Source organism: Chanodichthys erythropterus, chromosome 21, assembly GCF_024489055.1.
Source record: "Chanodichthys erythropterus isolate Z2021 chromosome 21, ASM2448905v1, whole genome shotgun sequence".
Taxonomy (NCBI): domain Eukaryota; kingdom Metazoa; phylum Chordata; class Actinopteri; order Cypriniformes; family Xenocyprididae; genus Chanodichthys; species Chanodichthys erythropterus.
The window spans coordinates 31,154,811-31,176,339 of record NC_090241.1 but is presented as its reverse complement, the minus strand read 5'-3'; the positions used below and the strand labels follow the sequence as shown (position 1 = coordinate 31,176,339).

At 35.7% G+C, this 21,529-nt stretch overlaps 1 protein-coding gene across 3 annotated transcripts in view; it reads right to left on the bottom strand.

Annotated features, from left to right (window-relative positions):
* Nucleotides 1–617: 617 nt before the first annotated feature.
* tafa3a (TAFA chemokine like family member 3a) overlaps nucleotides 618–21,529 on the bottom strand; it is a 118,322-nt gene continuing 97,410 nt past the window's right edge. For all 3 annotated transcript variants that reach the window (XM_067373676.1, XM_067373678.1, XM_067373679.1), the window contains 3 exons: nucleotides 7,846–7,995; nucleotides 5,201–5,325; nucleotides 618–1,343 (listed from right to left, as the gene is read on the bottom strand). In XM_067373676.1, the coding sequence (XP_067229777.1) occupies nucleotides 1,332–1,343; nucleotides 5,201–5,325; nucleotides 7,846–7,995 (287 nt within the window). In that variant the 3' untranslated portion in view covers nucleotides 618–1,331. The remainder of the gene's footprint in view (nucleotides 1,344–5,200; nucleotides 5,326–7,845; nucleotides 7,996–21,529) is intronic.

The window sequence follows — 21,529 nt, the reverse complement described above, 5'->3', positions numbered from 1 at the left end:
TGGCGCATTCTTTCATTTGAAAGCTTGCTCACTGTCTGCAATTAGCTAAACACATTAGTACATTAGTCCATCATTATGAACGCTCCAACGTCTGAATGTTATGTTTATGACATGTTTGGAGCTAGCCTTTGTGCCACTTGCTTGTCAAAGTAAATGACATCTTGACTAACCTCGCAGTGCCCCTTCTTGTTGTACTGTTGATACTGCTAATGGTAAATTAGCCAGACAAAATAGCTGGCAAATGGTATTATGCTAATAGCATTAGCCCTGCCCTATGCAAGTCAGTCTGAAGTGTTCAGTGACAGCTGCATAAGCGCTACGTGACTCACAGACTGAATGCTAATAAAGTGGTGTCTACATATAAATCGGTATATCAAAGAAAGAGGCTACATGTCAATTTCAGTGTGAACATTAGCATAGTCATGTGACATCTTGATGCTCTTGAAGATTTTATCAAAGTTGGCAAACACGTCGTGACAGATGGATAATAAAAGATGTCTGATTGTTTATTCTTTTTGTTCTGTAGGTGGGTGGATGTTATGTGGATTTAAATGCACTTTCTCTTTTATGATGGCAAAGTAATCATTCTTCAAAGTTACAATTGGACGAGATTTCCCATAGAGATACTTTTATTTGAGATAATACTGACACTTTGACTCAATATTGGCCACCAAGGCTTTTAAAAACAAACAATAAATCTTTTTGCTATCTTCTTTTTCGCTGCTCCCGTATACCACTTCAACTTTTCATCCATTATTAATACCTGTAATTCTTATTGTTATACTTTCCTCTTGCTCAAGTCCATTTCAAAATGGAGCTGAGTGCCCTCAAAACCATACCCAAAAATCACACACCTCACATTGATCAAAAAGTCTGCCCATAGTAGAAGAAAGAAAATATTGGCACCAAAGGATAAGGGACTGAATATTAGTGCCTCTGGAACGTATGATTCAAGTAATAAGTAAACCTTTAAAGTCCACATTCGCTTCAAAAATGTAATCCACGGTTCCGAAATTGCAGAACTGTCTCTGAACTGGTCCACATCTTGATTTTTATGGAATATTTACTTTACATGGTGTATGATCTTGTCCAACACTGTTATAAAACAAAAACTGGGAGTTTGGCAGAGCGAAAATACTGTAGAAGAGGGAAGAGGGGAAGAGAAAAATTCCATGTGTTTAAATGGTCCATTCCAAGTGACATTAGTATTCAGAGGTCCAACAACTTGATCCCAATAGTTGTGAAGTAGTTTGAAGTCTATGTATCTTCATTTCCATTGCTTTGATCAAAAAAAAAAATGCTGCTAATCCCAAATGTATATTGGTCCCAGACTATCGTGTGACCTGAAAAAGAGGAGTCCAAGTTATCATTTCATAAATGTCTGCATTTGATTTCAGTAGTGCTGGACTGGATACAAATCAGTGTCAACTCACAGAGATTTTGCAATACCATTTAAACCAGAAGATACATTTGCAATAGATGCTATTTACACATATTTTCTTAGCGATAGATACTATTTACACCAAGTGCAAATAGCAATATATTTTATTTACACTAAGTGACAATAGCAGTATTTTCTTAGCTTTATGCTAGTTACACTAGGTGAAAATAGCGACAGATTCTATTTACACCATGTAAAAGTATCAGTTCTTTTAATAAGAGTAAATAGTAATTAGATGCTATCTATACTTTATATTGTAAGATACTATTTGCACCCCAGTATTTTTGTACATTAACAGGATGCAATAATATCATAGAGTGTAAATGAGTATTTATTAAAATGGATGCTGCCTTTTTGGGAGAATAAAAACCCTTCCTTCACTTTCCCCTAACCCTACCCAATAAACACTTTTAATATTATTAAACACTTGTTCGCAGTTTATTTCCACTTTTAGAACATTATTTTCATTTTTATTAAAAATAAATCCAAACTTGGCAAAAGGCGGATTCGAACCCGCGTCGATCGGATTAAAAGCCAAGTCTGTGAGCCTTACTACACCACTGAAGACTTTGAAATCTGTGTGTCTTTTTAAAAACTTGAGTGGCCCAACCAGACATTGGTGGGCGGAGCTAGTGTAAATAACGTATATATATATATATATATATATACGTTATTTACACTAGCTCCGCCCACCAATGTCTGGTTGGGCCACTCAAGTTTTAATATATATTCCAAGTAAAGATCTGACAATTAAATGCATTTAATGTTCTGCATAATCCATATAAATATTACAACACTTCAGTTTATATCATCATAACATAATGACAACAATCACAAAGTGTTAACTAATTACCTCTGGAATATAAGAGGGCCTACAGCACTATAAAAATGGAAAATTCTTCTATTAGAATTAATCCTCTAAGGCTTGAGGTGTTAGTGAGGGGACTGACACATGCTCACACAGGCACATTCTATTGTCACCTACAAGTGTCATTAACCACACCACCAGCATGAGCTCTGTGGTAGCGGCCTCAAATAGAGACACACTGTGGGACCGGAGCCGTTAGTTCTTCTGGATCTGAGAGGGTTTAGCATGCAAGTCTGGTCCTGTTCCAGCTCTGTAACACAAAAGCATGGCTCTGGGTTCAGAGGCCAGGGTAGGGCAGGTCTCTATAGTTGTGGATGAGGCCAGACTGGCAGGCTGCTAAGGGAAGCCCAGTGTAATCTACACCTTCAGGTCATTGCCAGCAGGTTGCTGGAGGACACATAGAGGAAGTGGAAGGTGTGCTGGTAGGTGTCTCCTTCACTTCCTGCCTCCCTCTCTAGTTCAGACATAAGATCTGGTGGACTCACTAGACTAAATTTCAGACTCAGCTACTGAAAACTGTAATAATTTGTCATATTGCTCAACATTATATTCTATTTTGTATTTTTCAGCAATACACACAACATATTAGCCAATTTAATACACAAATTTAAATGACATTACACTGCTGTTCAATTTGGGGTCATAAGTTTTTTGTTTTTGAAATATGTATTTTAAGCTCACCAAGGCTGCATTTATTGGATCAAGAATCCATTAAAACAGTAATATTGTGAAATATATTTACAATTTAAAATATCTGTTTTGTATTTTAGTATATTTTCAAATATATTTTATTCCTGTGATACAAAGCATCTTTACTCCAGTCTTTAGTGTCACATGATACTTCAGAAAATTCTAATATGCTGATTTTCTGCTCAAGAAACATTTCTGATTATTATCGATGTTGAAAACTAGGTTAGTGTATGCAAATTTTGATTAATTTCCACTTTTTTCCCAAATTACAAATTAGTTTGTACATTAATTTTTTGATGTGGTGTTAAGAATTTGAAATTTCATATTTATTTTTATAGAACATTGACAAGTAGACCTGAACCAGAAGGGATGTAATCTGTTTTACAGAATACGGAAGTTTGTTGCGAATAACCCCCATTCTAGTGACTACATATAATCTTGAGTACATTAATAAAGAACTTCATAATTAGCACATGCTAAAACCAGAACATTCAATCAATGGATCTGTTGCAAAGTTAAAGTAATGATCAGAGTGATCAGACCTCTGATAAATTGCACAGATTAAACAATCCCATCATGCCCTCGTCATTTCTGGGATCTCTTCTTGTGGTTATACTGCATGTCCATGTGCATGGACGGTGGCCTGGAGGGCCCCAAAATCAAGCCCAGGTTTGAGAGAAGCTCCCAACACCTCAGAGGTCTGCCTGCTGTTGACGTGAGTGCAGTGGCATGAATTATTAACAGGGCTAAAGTAAAAAAAAAGGTCTGCCTCACGCAGGCCCCTCTGCCCCATGAATAATGGAGGACTCGACTCAAGCGCAGGCATTTGGTGAGTCAAACTTCTCAGCCTGATGGATGGCTACAAGCCCTACGTGTCAACCGTACAAACAGAGTGGCTCGCAAAACACACGGCGGCAAACATAAAAACAATAACTCGCATTAACCTGTGGAAGTGCATCATTGCCCTGCTCTGACTTTCCTAAATGCAATGTCACATTGTTTTTCTTTTGTCTGGGAATTTTTTTTGCACATTAAAGGTTGTCTAGGGTCCCAGATTGTTTTATTTAAAGTCAGTGTCAAATGCAAGAACCACTAACAAGCTGAAAGCATGACATTCAAGGAAAGAAGAAAACTAGTGCATTCTGTGGAAGAACGGAAGTGATGATTAAAGGCCCGTTCACACCAAAGACGATAACTATAACAATAATGATAAAGATATAGTTCTAAAAATCATTCTAAATATAAAAGAATAGCACCACAACTGTAACGATAATGGCACAGAGAAACAATATCATTGGAATCACTTCCAGAATGTTTTTTTACAGCTGATGAAAACATTGACAGTCAATCAGAATCCATTCCGCTTTAACGAGCTCGAGCATTTAAAGTGGCAGACGACTGAAGCGCACGCTTAGAATAAACAGAGCGTTATTGTCCATTGGTGTGGACGCTAATATAGTTATCGTTCTTGGTGTGAACGGGCCTTAACACTAGTTAGCAAAAGGCTTTTTTCTTTTAAATCAATCAACAGTCAAATTAATTATCAGGATAAAAAAAAAATTGATTAAAAAAATTGTTTAGAAAAGTGGCGTAAATCTTTTCTTTTAAATAAATAGACAGTAAAATCAGATGATATTTGAGAATTCAAAATGATAATTATATTAATTATAATTTACAGATATTACAATAAATCATCAGGATAAACATTTTTTTATTTCAAAATAGATAAAAATATTTAGTTAATGTTCATTTAAATTCAGAAATGTTGGGTATATCTTGTTCGATATTGTTAAAATATATATGTATATTTAATAATTATTACTACTACTAATAATAATAATAATAATAATAATTAAAAAAAAAAATAAAATAAAAAATTATATATATATATATATATATAAATTTATTGTAAATATAAATTTATTGTAAAGCACCCTATGCTTGGGAAATTATAATATATATTATAATATCCAATAACAGGGTGCTTACAATAAATTTATTTTTAAAATTTTAAATTATTTTTAAATATAATTTATATATATACATATACATATATAGATATAGATATAGATATAGATACTGACCCACTTTATTTGATTTTCTGTTGTATAGTCTGATTGTTGTTGCAGAAACATTTCTTAATCTGATATTGATATTATTATGATGGCTATAGGACTGTAATTGGATGGGCTCCCTCTCACCTTGGTCGTCTTGACTTTGTTTCCCGTGCTGCAGCTCCAACCTTTTAGATCCGGCAACACCTTACACTCTTCACCCTCCATACATGGCTGCATCTGACACCACCACTTCTGTGCTACTATAGAAGCTGCGCAGAGAGAAAGACAGGAAGAAGAGAGAATCTCAACACTGCGCTCACTCTGTGGGTCTGGAAAGAAACATCCCCAAATCACCATGTATCCAATATTTTGAAGGATGACTCAATGAAGATTGAGAGAACGAGAAAGCCTCAGAAGATCTCGCTCAAGTTCAATGTCAAAAGAAATGAAACTACTTCGCTCTATCTCTTTCGGCCTAAAACAATGAGGCTAGTGAAGGAGGAGGTCTTTGATTCAAAGCTGACGGTTTGAGTCCATCAATTCAGTGGGCTCGACGCTCACTGTATGTCTTTCGAGAAAAAGTTCAACCTTCATGTCAAGATGACAAGGGTTTCGGTTGGGAAGCTGGCATGATGTTGAGGGTTAAGAGGAATTGAGAAGTAGAGGGGAGACAATGTCATGTTGAAACTTTTATCTCATATATTTTTAGGAAAACAAACCACAAATATTCATGACCTTGTATGTAGAGATGCAAATTTTGTGTCCAGTCAATGAAAATGTTCCCTCTTCCAAATAACACCAGCAACTGACTAACAATAGCAAGAGGCAGATCAATTAAAAGGCTACTGGAGATTTTAAAAACAATCCCCTTAATATCTTCCATCCAAACTTTCAACATGAAAAAGAAAAATGTGACTGTCAAAATTTGAGCACTCCTATTTTTTCTATGATAAATCCATGGTAGTTTGTCACCACTGTAATTCTTACACTATGCGAAAGAAATCCCACATTAATTTATGATTTTTACTGTATAACAATAAGCGTAATGAATATAGCAACTATAATTAACATAGTTAATTGTATATTTCAATAGCAATTGCTACTTTCTACAGCTTTCTACAAGTACTTCTTTGAAAACGGGACTGTTTGTGGGGTCCGAAAACCTGAGACCACTAGTGAAATTTCCATTTTGATTTTTTTTCTAATACAATTTCAAATTAATTTTTCAATACTTTCATTACAAATTTACAAAGTGGTCTCAGTTTTTTTAAAACCGACAGTATGTAGACATTCTACAGCATAAAAATAGTGTAGAGAGGTCAAGTGTCTTTCAGTCTTAAGTGTATCGGCTTTTGTCCTCGTACAGCAGGTAGAATCATGCGCTGTGGTCTCGGTGCTCAGCAGGAGGTGGCAGCGCCTGTCAGATGCATTAGAGGGCAGAAAAGAAGATCAAGATCGATTGACCTGTCCAGTGAGGGGGCCGTTGACATGTTATTAGACAAGCAGCCCACGCTGCACTCAAGCGAACAGCAGGATGACGGTGTCACACTCAAACAGTCTCTGAAGTGACAGCCCAGAGAGATGAGACTGAGATAAAGAGGGGTGGCAAGACTTTAAAAAAAGACAGCCAACTTTACATTGTCAGTTTAATTTAGGAGCATTAATTCTTAAAATAATAAAACAGGCAAAAGACGGATAAAAGCAGCTAAAAACAGACTAGCTAATTTCTACTGTGTTCTTTTGTAAATTATTTATACAAATATATATACATATACATTGTATATACATATATTTCTTAAAAAAAAAACTGTTTATTGTCATAAAATTAAAATTATGTTAAAGGGATCCTTGATTATGATTTCACTTTTTAACTTTAGTTAGTGTGTAATGTTGCTGTTTGAGCATAAACAACATCTGCAAAGTTACGACGCTAAAAGTTCAATGCAAAGGGAGATATTTTCTTTTACAGAAATTGCCTTTTAAGCACTACAACAAACGGCTGGTAGGGACTACAACGAGTTTCTTCCAGGGTTGGTGACATCACAAACTCCAAAATGTACAAACACTGCCCCTGAGAACACGCAGCAAAGAGGGTGAGGACATGTTGGGCTGCTTTAGAGAAGAGGAAGAGTTGTTGTAGTAGAGTGTTGTTGTCATGCCATCATTTTACGCTGGACTGCTTCACAAATGAGGGTCAATTCAATGCTGGATTTGCACAAAAGATTAACATGATGGCACATGCTAGTCGATGAGTTGAATCAACTCCACAGAATCTACATAAATGTATCCACTAACCATTCAGAAACGTCCAGTTTCATTCTAAAAGTTGTAACTTCTTCCTGAGACTTTCCATCAGTGTCCGACTCCGGTTTGATCAATGTAAGACTGAACACCGTTACTGACAATCATCATTTTGGCTGTGTAAGATTCTCCAGCTTTGTTGTTGTTGAGCAACTGAAGCATGAGCTGTTAAAGCTCCGCCCTCTTCTGGAAAAGGGGCTCGGGAGCAGCGGCTCATTTGCATTTAAAGGGACACACACAAAAATGGTGTGTTTTTGCTCACACCCAAATAGGGGCAAATTTGACAATATAAATTATATTATATTAATAAATTATCTGTGGGGTATTTTGAGCTGAAACTTCATAGACACATTCTGGGGACTTATATTACATCTTGTAAAAGGGGCATAATAGGTCCCCTTTAATTTTATATATATAAAACTTAATAAAATCAAACAGCAGACACACACAAACACGAATAAATACACAACAAATAAAAACACTCTTACCGTCCACACAGGAAGGAGCTGCTCTTGTTGTACCAGCAACTTGCCCAGGGAAGCAAGAACACTTGACAGTTTGGGAGCGCTCCTCGATTTTGTTCTTGTTACAGCAGCGGTGGGCTGCAATGACCTCACAGGTTCCCGCTTTGACGTGCACTGAGGAAAAACAACAAGGACACAGAGTCTATTAAAATCAACCAGCTGTTTCATACTCCCCTCGCCGACAAAGGAAACGATGAGGCTCTAATGCATATTCTGTTGCTGGCGGTGGCTGCAATGGAAATGAATTTGACGTGAAGGCAGTGTACATTTTAATTAATGCTAATGCAAGCAGTTTGATTTGTCTCAGGTCAGAATTCAGAAGAAAATCAGAAGTCTCTGCATGTGATCAACATGTTGGGTTTTATGATTCACTTTAGTAATTACAAGTAAAACGATTAATTGATAATCACAGACCTTCAAGCGTCTAGAAGGTTCTTTCAGGCAATTTATTTATTTCTTTTTTGTTTTGTTTATCCTTCACCTATGACTGAACAACAGCGAGAAGGGGCATTACTTAGCATCTAAAAGTGTGTATTCACACATCTTTCTGAAGCTCTAAATTGAGGAGTTAAAAAAAGAAAAGAGAATAAAAACATTTTGAAAGTTTTAGTGTACCTTTCAAATCAGCCTTAATTGCATTGGTAAAGATTTTCAATTTAAGACTTGAGTTAAAAATTGATTGAAAAAGGGGCCTCCATTTTCCCATTAGCTGGCCAATCTCAAAATCTCATCAACAACATTAAAAACATTTTGCCTCCAATCAATAAAGAGCCTTTAACGTGCGCACAAAAGAGTCTGTCGAGCGGCAGGCCGATTGTGGGCTTGGAAAAGAAAAACAGAGATTTACCGATGCAAACGCTGGCGGGTGAAGGGCTGAACCCCCTTTGTGTGATTATCTCTCAGCCCAAACACACTGCAGGGCCAAAGTTAATTTCAAAACGTTTGAGTGGATGCAAATTGAATATTCAATGGTGTAGTTTGTTCCAAAAGCTTATAAGAAATGATTGCTTTCACTCATTCAATATGCTTTTATTTGTGTATCTTCAAACCTAATAGTGCTTGTAAAAATCTACAAGAAAATAAACTGGGCTGGGTTATTCCACAAGCTGGAGTTTTAGGGGAAATTTTAAATACTTTTTGAATGTTTTGAGTTACTTCAGCTCAATTGGTTTTTACGTCTGAACGCAGGCTCAGTATTGAACCAATACTAAATTTGTTGAATAAAGTCATTATTTTTGTTTTGTTTTTGAAAAAGTATTCTCATCGCTCCATAATATTAAGGTTGAGCCACTGTAGTTACATCGATGGTTCTAACGATGTCTTTAGTACCTTTGCTGCCTATGTGTGGATCAGATACCCCCGAATTTAATCAAAAATATCTTAATTTGTATTCCGAAGACAAGCGAAGGTCTTACGGGTTTGGGATAGAGCTTAGATCGGGCCCAACAAATCAAGCCCGACCCTACCCGAGCACGCTGCGCAGTTATATATATATATATATATATATATATATATATATATATATATATATATATATATATATATATTATGTAAATACTATTAATAAATGAGCAAAAATTTGCCACTCAATATTAAATATTCAATTATTGCTGTCAAAGGTGAGGACGGTGGCGGGAAATATCGGCAGCTCTAGTTTGGGATGACATGAGGGTGAGTAATTAATGACAGAAATTTCATTTTTGGTTGAACTAACCCTTTAAATATGGATATTTTTCTTACACAAACGCATCACTTCACTACAAAAGGCCTTTATTAACCCACCGGAGCCATGTGGATATCTTTTATGATGGATGGATGGATGCACTTTTTTATGGGCTTCAAAATCTCATCCTCTATTCACTGCCATTATAAAGCTTGGAAGAGCCAGGACATTATTTAACTTAACAATAACGATTGTATACGTCTGAAAGAAGTCATATACACCTAGGATGGGGTGAGAGTGAGTAATTCATGGGGTAATTTCATTTTTAGATGAACAATTCCTTTATTCCTTTAAAAACATTCATTTAAGAATTTCTTAAAATAAAGAAATAAAATGAATACAATAAAGAACTTTAAATTCTTAAAAAAAAAAAAAAAAAAATCTGCTCTTAAAACCTGAGGAAATAATGGGTAGAGCAAAGTTTGTTTTTAAACTAGCTGCATAAAATGATGTTTTCTCCATCAGCCCTCTTAAAATGAGTTTGACACCCATGTGGAAGAGCATGGCACTAGCAACACCAGTGCAATGGGTGCAATCCAGAGCACACAAATGAATAAATGTAAATGATATTATCTGTGCGCTCAAGAGCTTCTGTGAAAACTCTTTTCATTTTGGCAGTGAAAATTAACAGTTTCTATGTTTGGCACTGATCAAAATGTGTTTCTTAACTCGAGGTCACACTGAAATTGAATCAAATTTGCAAAACAAAGAAAGTGTCATGTTCCTGGAACAGAATGTTTTTGGCACAGCCACAGAGATCAGCACAGACACAGGAGCACCTGATCCCGGATCAGCCCTCAGCCTGCTGTGGGAAACCTTTCTCAGAATAGCTGCCTTCCTTACACTGCAGGAATAGGTTGGCGGGGCCTGGAGAAACAGTGCAAAGTACTGATTAAACCACAACCCTTTCACCAAGGTCATAAACAAGCCAACCAAATCTATAGGCAGTATGTGTGTGTACGTGACCAATCGGCTCCTGTGAAGATTAAGTGGCCAGTGTTCAGCAAGGTGCCTGAGGACCAACAAAGAGAATTAAACAGTTACTTCTTGGCTCTGTATAGTCGACTTATGTGAGACCATTTCTACGAAGGTACCGTGTCTTTCTCTGGACATCTGCGCAAAAATTCCATGGACTTGCAATAGCTGCGATCGATATGTTTCGCTTAAGGTGTGCAGGCTGGTCGTCTGGCAGAGTCAGGGAACGTCTGCCTCAGCAGCAGGAGGGGGCACGATCAGGGCGCTAACAGTAATGGGAGCTGGCACGGCTCTTAGGCATTGCTTTCAACATCACAATCACATCCATTGACAAGCATTGAGGAATGGATAGACAAGAAGGATGATAAATGCATCAAAACTAGTTTAGGTTATTTCACAAAAGCCAAAATAAACGAGAAGCTATATTTTAAATGAGAAGCTTATTAGTTGAAGCCTAAAAGTTTGTGTGTAATAAATTCTATGTTGAATCAAATAAATTTTTTTTTTTCTAAAGATACTTTTTGTAATGTCTATTTGATGCTTTTCTCATTTAACACAACAATGACTTTAAGTTATCTTTTGGGGGTAATTTCTTTCCAAATTTGATGTGCAATTAATTTGCGGTTAATTAGATTAATTAATCGTCACATCATATAATTAATTAGATTTTTTTTAAAAATATTATTAATAATAATCGCTTGACAGCCCTAATTTAAAATGTAAATAATGCAGCCATTACTCCAATCTTCAGTATCACATGATCCTTCAGAAATCATTCTTATATGCTGATTTGGTGCTTAACTCTCTGGAGTCGGGTAACGCGCCGGCGCGTTTTGCAGGATTTTTTTCACATTGCAGCAAAACAGACTTAAATTACTCCGTCATTTTTTGTCATAGAGACATAAGTAGTATATCAATTGAAACTATAGAATATCTTATTTTATTTGTGTATACTCAGAGTAAAAACAAAGTGTTGTGCTTTTTGCCAAATAAAGAAAAATAACATGATGCATGATCTCTCGTCTCCCTCTGTCCAATCTGATAGTTCTCAGAAAATGAACTGAAACTTAGAGAATACTAATGACACAAAAGTGAGACTTATGTCTAAAAAAAACGTTGAAATGTCAGGTTTTAAATCATGTAAGTAAAATCGAAAACAAATATTCTCTGTTTATGTAATCTGTATGAAAAGAGACACATGTCAGACCTCCGTGATTCAGCTCATTGGAGCCAGCACTATTCAGACGTCAATTTTGAGTCAGTACATGCATTCATCGTCTTAATCGTGTATTTATTGTCTTCAAAAGTGTTTTGCATAGCCATAGTTAGCGATCTCTGGAAGCCTGTTAGTTCCTGGATTGTCACATGGCCTATTCTTCTTTAGGAGATATTTGTGGACTAAAGGTGCACAGAGCGCCCTCCGGCTTCCAGTATGAATTGAAAACACAGTATCCAGCGCTCATAGTGATGACAATAAATATTGAATAAATATTACTCCTCTGTATAGAAAATTGACAAACATATGAGAATCCATTAATATTTCTCCAAATGTGCATGCTTTTAAGCTAAAAGCCTGTATGAAATGCCATAGAGGTAACATAATTGTTCAGACACTTTGCATCACAGAAATACATTATATTTTAAAGTATATAATAGAATACCATTATTTAAATTGTAACAATATTTCACAGTATTGCTGTTTTTTCTGTATGCTTGATATAAAACATGATGAGCTTGAGACATGATCACAGAGGGTTTTTTCACAGCTTACCTGACTGAAAGGCCTCATTATTATGCAAGTCATTACAGGTCATTATGCAATTATTTTGTCTTCTTGGGTGTAAATCACCCATTATTCATGATGATTCACGCCTCCACACATACTGTGTTTCTTGACAAAAAGTGTCTTAGAAAATTTAAATCTCTCTATTGTTTTATATGAAGGAGTAGGCAGGATAATTTTTACATAATTTTGAAGAAAAAACTCTAGTCTACAACCTCCAATACCCAGAAGTCTTGTGAACACATATATAATATTATTTTTTGGCCTTAATTCAGTGACTTCAGAGTTTTTTGTTTTTTCAATAACCACGCATAAATGTTATTCCTTCAAAAATACAAACATGTACATACATGTTCCTCACATATTATGGTAGCCTAGTTTGTGCTGAATACAGTGTAATGAAACTTGTGTCATTAATATGTTTATGAACAACTGAAAAAAAGCACAAATGTCAGGGCAAGTCAAAACTTCTCCAGGCCCCAAATCAGCCTCAAACTCCAGAGGGTTAAAAAAAAAATAATTGCTTAATAATATCAATGTTGCTGATATACATTTTTTTTTCATCTTCTTTGATGAAAAAAAAGTCATCTTTGATGACTCAAGAGAACAGGATTTATTTGAAATAGAAATGTATTATAATGTCTTTATTGTCAATTTTGATCAATTTAATGATTCCTTGCCGAATAAAAGTACTAATTTATTTATTTTTTTAAAAATTGTACTGACCCCAAACTTTTTAACAGTAGTATTTCAAACCTAATAACTTATGAATTTATATTATCTAATGCAATGATACTTATAATATTTTAAGTGTGGCTAAAGTGTCCGGATACTTAATTTACAAATATAGAATACCTTTCCAAATACAATAGTTTATATAAAAAAAAACAAAAAAAAAAGAAACAAGGTTTTTCCAATCACCCAAAAAGTCTCTCAAGCAATGACAAACATATGGTTATTTCACAGGATTTGCAAATGTTGCTGGCACTTGTCAGATGTGGTTAGGATCTAAGAGTCTCCATGCAGTTTCTCATTAATGCGAGTTGAAGGGTAAAATCATCTAACATTGGGATGTGTGACATTCTCCACAAGGGTAAAGGCCATTTTAAAAATAAAACAGAACAGATTGCTGCTTCAGATGCAAGTATGAGCATTAAGCAGGCATTTTTTCCCCTTATGCCTTACTTTTGTGCTTTTCCAGTCTGTCATTGATGAGCTTTTTTGGAGCTGAGCGGCTCTTTTTCCACAAATAGTCAACGAACATATTGACAAATAACAAAAAAGGAGAGAAAATACATAAAATGTTCCTGCTAAGCTCCTATTGAATTAGCATAACACAGCCACCCTCTGCTTTGGTGCAAGAGAGAGAGATGACAGACTTTGTTCACACAAAATTGCTATTCAAAGGTTGTTTTTCCACCTAGAAACACTGTGACGGAGACGCTGGATGAAAATATGAGAGCAAGGTGCTTAACCATTAAAGTAAACGCTGACAAAATATATCCATATACCTCAGATGAATGTAGTAAACAAATGATTAAACCGTCATTAGCCGAGAACACATCAAAACAGTTATTATGTTGCCAAGCTAAACAAAAGGATAAAGGGATGTCCTTAAAGGTACAATCTGCTTTCGTTTCATGTGACAGGCAACAATTACCCATGAGCGATAACAAAGCCTCTTCATATCTGTTAACTCCTCTTATATGTTTCAAACACAAAGCTCTGTTTGCAGCCTCAAAGCTAATAACTACAGGGACAGTTTTTTTTAACCTAGAGCAAAAACAAACCATTGCAGACTACATTGGATTAATATAACATAATCATATAATTATAAATGTCCTTGCACTATATAATTGTATATAAACTACACAAACACAGATTTCTCATAAAATCAAACTTCTTGCTAATGCAATGATATTCAGTCAAGTGCCCCGTTGTGCTATTTTAAAGGTTCCTAATTTAGATTTGAAGGTAAATAAGTTTACATGCATCCAAGATCAAAACACTTTAATTTCCTCATAATATACATTGCAGCATCTCCTCTTTCCTCACGGTGTTCAAAATGGTTCGATAAAGGATTCAGTCTCTCTAAACCCCTCCTTTCTGAGAGCCTACCCTGCTCTGATTGGTCAGATGGCCCCGTCTTTTGTGAATGGTCTACTGCTTACAGCGTGTATCAGAAACTAAACGGCCATCACCATGTCTGAATTTCAGCCACTTATCTTCCTCAGCACTTGATACACACAGTGGTACGAACAGTAACAATGGTGTCGGTTTTACCGTATCAATTCGAGCTTGTCCTCATCCTTTAGAATTTCATGCAAAGTGGATTAGGTTTAGCTGTGCAGAAAACTATAACCGAGTTATAAAACTAAACTGAGTTTACATCTCGCAATTCTGAATAAATGAAGATATAAGCTTGAAATTCTGACTTTTTTCTCAGAATTCTGACTTCTTTTATCAGAAACTCAGTTCTGAGAAAAAAATCAGAATTGAACATTTAAATCTCGCAATTCTGACTTTCTCACAATTCTGACTTCTTTTATCAGAACTGATATAAACTCAGTTCTAAGAATTCAAAGTTTATATCTCACAATTCTGAATTTATAACACACAATTACGAGTTTATATGACACAGTTCTGACTTATAACTCGCAATTCTGACTTTATAACTCACAATTGTGAGTTTATATTTTGCAATTCTGACTTTATAATTTGCAACTGCGAGTTTATATCACGCAATTCTGAGAAGTCAGAATTCAGAGATTTAAACTCGCAATTGCGAGGAAAAAATCTGAATTGTGAGATAAAAAAAGTCGCAATTACCTTTTTTATTTTTTATTTAGTGGCGGAAACAAGCTTCCATAGAAGAACAGACAAGAACAGTTTGGTTTGTGCAGGAAGTAAGACTGGTATTACAGATGACTCGAATCAGGCAGAACAGACTCTGACAACAACTAAAATTTTGCAGACCTTTTATATTCATAAACAGCTACATTACACACTACATTGTTGGCCTGACACATGCCTAATGCAACATGCTTAAAAATATTAATTAAAGTATTCACGAAGTGGCCAGGTTCTTCCTGGAACCAAACACACATTCATCGCTAGAGTCTCGGTAGTCTCTTCATCCCAAGGCACTTGACAGACAATATCAGCCTCACCAGTTCAATGGAGCAGAGATGGTGTGTGTGTGTGTGTGTGTGTGTGTGTGTGTGTGTGTGTGTGTGTGTGTGTGTGTGTGTGTGTGTGTGTGTGTGTGTGTGTGTGTGCTTTTGTTTATATTACATTGTGGGGACCAAATGTCCCCATGATGTAATATAAACCTGAGTTCACCTACATCGTGGGGACCAGCCAGCGGTCCCCACAATGTAAATGGGTTTATAAATCATATAGAATGAGTTTTTGTGAAAAAGTAAAAGTTTGCACAGTTTCCTGTGAGGGTTAGGTTTAGGGGTAGGGGCAGGGTAGGGGGATAGAATGTACAGTTTGTTCAGTGTAAAATGCATTGAAGTCTATGGAAAGTCCCCACAATTCACAAAAACAAACATGTGTGTGTGTGTGTGTGTGTGTGTGTGTGTGTGTGTGTGTGTGTGTGTGTGTGTGTGTGTGTGTGTGTGTGTGTGTGTGTGTGTGTGTGTGTGTGTGTGTGTGTGTTGTATGATGTAAGGAGTCTGATATGTTCAGAATGTACTGACTCTTCATGACAGTAAAAAACATCTGTTCCTCCATCATTGTTCTATGCTCAATAAAGAAGGAAGGGTAATATTGATTTAGTCATCCGAGAGTTAAATAACATCATGAAGTATTCATTAATGGTGCACTGACCAGAGCACACTGGCACATCCACAGAACACCTTCCTTAAAAAAAAACAGAAGTCTCACTTTTCACAAGTGCACTGTGCTTAGTACTAAAAATCAGCGTTGCACGAATAAAAAAATCTAAAGTATTGGTACACAAATGCACTATTTATACAATTACACACAATATCCATTATTATTAATATTATTAAAATGAATACTGCCTTCTTTAAAAACACACCATATATTACACCAGAAATGTATTTTTAAGGACTACAACAAATGACTGGTAGGCACTACAACAAGCAAACTCCAGTTTGAACAATGTAAGGCTGAACACCATTACTGACAATCCTCATTTTGGCTGCGTGAGATTCTCCAGCTTTGTTGTTGTTGAGCAACCGACGCGTGAGCTGTTAAAGCTCCGCACTTTTATGGAAAGGGGGCCGGGAGCAGCAGCTCATTTGCATTTAAAAGGATTAATGATTGAGCGGAGCGCACTGACATAGAGAGCGTCACTCATATGTTCTGTTTCAAAAACATATGACTGCCATGTTACAGACACACACATTTTTCTGCCTAAGGAAATTTCCTAACTAACCTATGTTCATTTTTTATGCCAAGAAGCAAAGCTACAAACTTCAACAACCAAAAATTAAAGACAAATAAGTGCAGCTATATTTTTAGATGACATGGGTGGTCAGTAGAGGCAGTACAGGAAATGCTCTTTATCTCAGTTCAGCACAATTGCATTGAGTAGCGCATTACTAGCACATTCGGCAAGTTGTACTGCAGGAAATGAGTCCACTCTTTTTCCTCGACTCTATGATCAAGCTCACTTTCACTCCATCTGTCCTAACACTTATTACTCAGTGTGACTGCAGCGAAAAGAAAGAGAAATGCTTCTCTCCTTTTTTTTTTTCTTTGACCAGAGAGAGCAAGTGAAGCAGACTGGCAACCCAATTACCATACCATCGCTATGGCAATTTACAGCAAGTCACTTATGAAATTGTTATGAGGCGATAGGAGAACTAGCCATCTGCGGTCTGCAGAAATGGAAGATCAAACACTCCGTCTCGACGCCACACTGGTTACCTGATCAGAGGTGTTTAGTGTGGGGAGGGGTGAGATGGTCTCTTAAAAGTCTAAATGAATAGATGTCACATCAAATGTTCTTTACCGGGTCAGAGCTTTGACACAAATACGCTGTGTTTTTCCTTGACACAAGACGCACTCTGATAACCAACGAGCCGTGGAAAGCCCGGGCTGGGCTGCTGACAGCAAATTTTCGCCTGCAAGATATGGCCGTTCAGGTTCTGCTGAAAAACAACACACATACACGGCTAAAGTACCTCTGTGGTTAGCGAACGCTAATATGAAGTCAACACTCCCAAAACAGGAGTGAGTCTGGGCAGAGGTCCAAAACCTCATGCTGGTGTAAACATAAACTGAAAAGCACACAATAGAAACACACATGAATACCTGTAAATGATAAAGGCTTGCTTTTGATATATATATATATATATATATATATATATATATATATATATATATATATATATATATATATATATATATATATATATATGTATATATGTATATATTATATATACACATACATACATACATACTGCCGTTCAAGAGTTTAGGATCGGTGAGATTTGTAATGTTTTTAAAGGTGCCATCGAATGTTTTTTTACAAGATGTAATATAAGTCTAAGGTGTCCCCTGAATGTGTCTGAAGTTTCAGCTCAAAATACCCCATAGATTTTTTTTTTATTAATTTTTTTAACTGCCTATTTTGGGGCATCATTAAATATGAGCCGATTTATGCTGCTGCCCCTTTAACTCTCGTGCTCTCCACCCACGGAGCTCGCGCTTGCCTTAAACAGTGCATAAACAAAGTTCACACAGCTAATATAACCCTCAAATGGATATTTACAAAGTGTTCGTCATGCATGTGTCAGATTATGTGAGCATTGTATACTGTTATATTGTTTAAATTTGATTCTGAATGAATTTGAGGCTGTGATCCGTGACTAACGGCTAATGCTACACTGTTGGAGAGATTTATAAAGAATGAAGTTGTGTTTATGAATTATACAGACTGCAAGTGTTTAAAAATGAAAATTGGGACAGCTCTTGTCTCCGTGAATACAGTAAGAAACAATGGTAACTTTAACCATATTTAACAGTACATTAGCAACATGCTAACGAAACATTTAGAAAGACAGTTTACAAATATCACTAAAAATATCATGTTATCATGGATCATGTCAGTTATTATTGCTCCATCTGCCATTTTTCGCTGTTGTTCTTACTTGCTTACCTAGTCTGATGATTCGGCTGTGCTGCTCCAGACGTTAATGCCTGCCCTTGGCGTACACCCCGACTGTTACGTAACAGTCGGTGTTATGTTGAGATTCACCTGTTCTTCGGAGGTCTTTTAAACAAATGAGATTTATATAAGAAGGAGGAAACAACGGTGTTTGAACTCTTGTTATTTAACTATGCCAAGATAAATTCAATTTTTAATTCGAGGGCACCTTTAGAAGAAGTCTGTTATGCATTAAAATAACTGTTTTCTATTTGAATATTTTAAAATGCAGTTTATTCCTGTGATCAAAGCTGAATTTTCAGCATCATTACTCCAGTCTTCAGTGTCACATGATCCTTCAGAAATCATTCCAATATGCTGATTTGCCACTCAAGAAACATTTATTATTATTATCAATGTTTAAAACAGTTGGATTCATTTTTTTTTTTTTTTTCAGTGTTCTTTGATGAATAGAAAATTCAAAAGAATATTTATCTGAAATAGAAATCTTTTGTAAAATTATACATTATACATGTTTTTGGAAAGAAATTAATACTTTTATTCAGCAAGGATGCATTAAATTGATCAAAAGTGTCAGTAAATACATTTATAATGTTACAAAAGTATTGAAAATGCTTCTATTATGCAATATAAAATATTCAACACAAAATTGTATAAGTGTATATCTGAGCTCATATATACCATACAAAATGTGAAGAAACACTTTATTTTAAAAATAACAATGGCACGACAGAATAAATGACATTTCAGAATTAAATTTCCCTATTTTTATTCTTCAGAAACACTCTGGTTTTCGACTGAAATTCTATTGTGCAGAACAGAAATTCTTAATATTTTTACAGTCATTTAATTTCCCAGACAGCCTTCTGCAAATAAACATTACAACCCTTTAAGCAAAAGTCAACATTATTAATAAATCCATTTCGCTGATGATGCCTTGAGACATCACCAGCGGCATCATTATCATTTAACACAACCGGAGTTTTCCGTTGGCATTATTTCTTTTTAAAAACAAATGAGTGATTTTTCCCTAATTATCGCATTAACCATAATGCGATAATCAACAAATCTGCATTTACATGAATGCTTAAACAGTTTGAGAAATATTATTTTCGCATTCTGGGTCAACACATAACCACACAGCTTAATGAGGCAGGGATAGTGATTCCAAAATACTCTACAGATCATTGCTTACCATTCTCCCTCTGTAAATATCATTCATCATAGCGATATTCATTTGAAAGATCTCTCTAGCTCTCTTTCCCTCCCCTGCTGTATCCTTTCCCAGACACCAGGGTGCACATAGTGGTCAAGCCAAAGGTTTGGTGACAGATTGCTGTAGCTGACAGATTCAGAACACATCGGCCAAGGGCTCAAATGAACCTCTGTCCAACACCATCCATCTCTACATTGCGCCATTAATGGCTGCCCCTGATCAATGGTCCTCCCTTGAGGAATCACACACCTATCTCAGTCAATGGTCTCTGAATGTTATTACATTTCAGTTGTTGTGAAAAAGAGCAACACCCTGAAACTAATAGAGTCGCTGTCACTGTTTGACACGCACTTGGCAAATGGTGGATGAAAGTAAAGGTGAAGAATACCGCTATTACAGCATTTCAGAAATGCCATTAACTCTAGAGAAAGGCAAAAAGAGCTGTGAGATTTTAAATCCATGATTTTTTGTGCATATACATACAGTTGTGCTCAAAAGTTTACTTGATTTTGTCCATTGGTAATTGATTGGTTGGTTGTGGTTCGCTATTGGTCGATCTCATGTAAGTGAGATAAATCATTTATAATAAATACTGCAATATGCCATAAAAAACAAGATTTTTCAATTTTGATTTCATGGTCACTTTAAATCACAATTATCTTATCTTGAATAAGATATCAAACCAAGTGCCACTGTTTGACAATCACATTTGAAACACAACCAATTTTTGCAACGTTTTGCTTGAAATGTGCGCTTGTTCCGTATTTCTTTAATATAAATTAGAATTGGTTTGATATTTTGTTATATAATACAAAAACATTCCAATATTTAAGTGTAGCTTATGTGTCTAATTGTTTTATGGGGTGATGTAGGATAGTACAATTGAATTATTGCAATATATGTATAATTGCAATAATTCAATTGTATTATCCTACATCACATACAGTGGCCCCATAAAATAAAATTTTATATACTATATAAAATAAAATAATTCGCAAAACATAAAATAATTTAATTTAATTTAAACTATATATATATATATATATATATATATATATATATATATATATATATATATATATATATATATATATATATATATATCCCTCCATAGTTCAATTGTGCCCTGGCTGCTCTGTAGTTAATTTGGGAACTGAGGAGAGAATTCTACTTTTCTCACTTCTGAGACTTTTATTACACCTGCCTGTCTGGGTGTTTTTGTCTTGTCTAGCTTTCAAGACGATAGCTTCAATATTTAGTTACTTTCTCCATCCATTAGAGGAGCATCCAAGGTCAAAAGCTTGCTTACCAATGAATCACATCAAAGCACCTGACTCGATTGGAAAATAAAGGGATGAAAGAAATGACAAAATGACAGAAAAGTTCTGTATAAAGGCTCAGGTTTGATATTACTTTATGGATTTGACAGCGCATTCTAATTAGTCCACTATATATGAAATGATTATGTAATATCATATGAAACATACTGGTATATATCAAAATACGCTCAAAGGTGTGTTGTCATTTTTGGAGCAACATTCAGCCTAATAACTCCATTAAAAGGGAGTTCTGTGTTCGTTTTCCCACGTGCTCGCTCATTCCGAATGCATCCTGCCTCTCGCTACAGTCATGTTTGCTCTAAATAGCATGCGGTCCCCACCCTCAAAGTGTCAGTAGTGTTTTATATCTCACATATGCACACATGCACACACATACACTCTCCTCTGAGCCTGCAAAACATGACTGACAGGAGAAATGTCATCACACATGCTGCCGTGGAAACAAACAACACCAATCAGCTTCCTG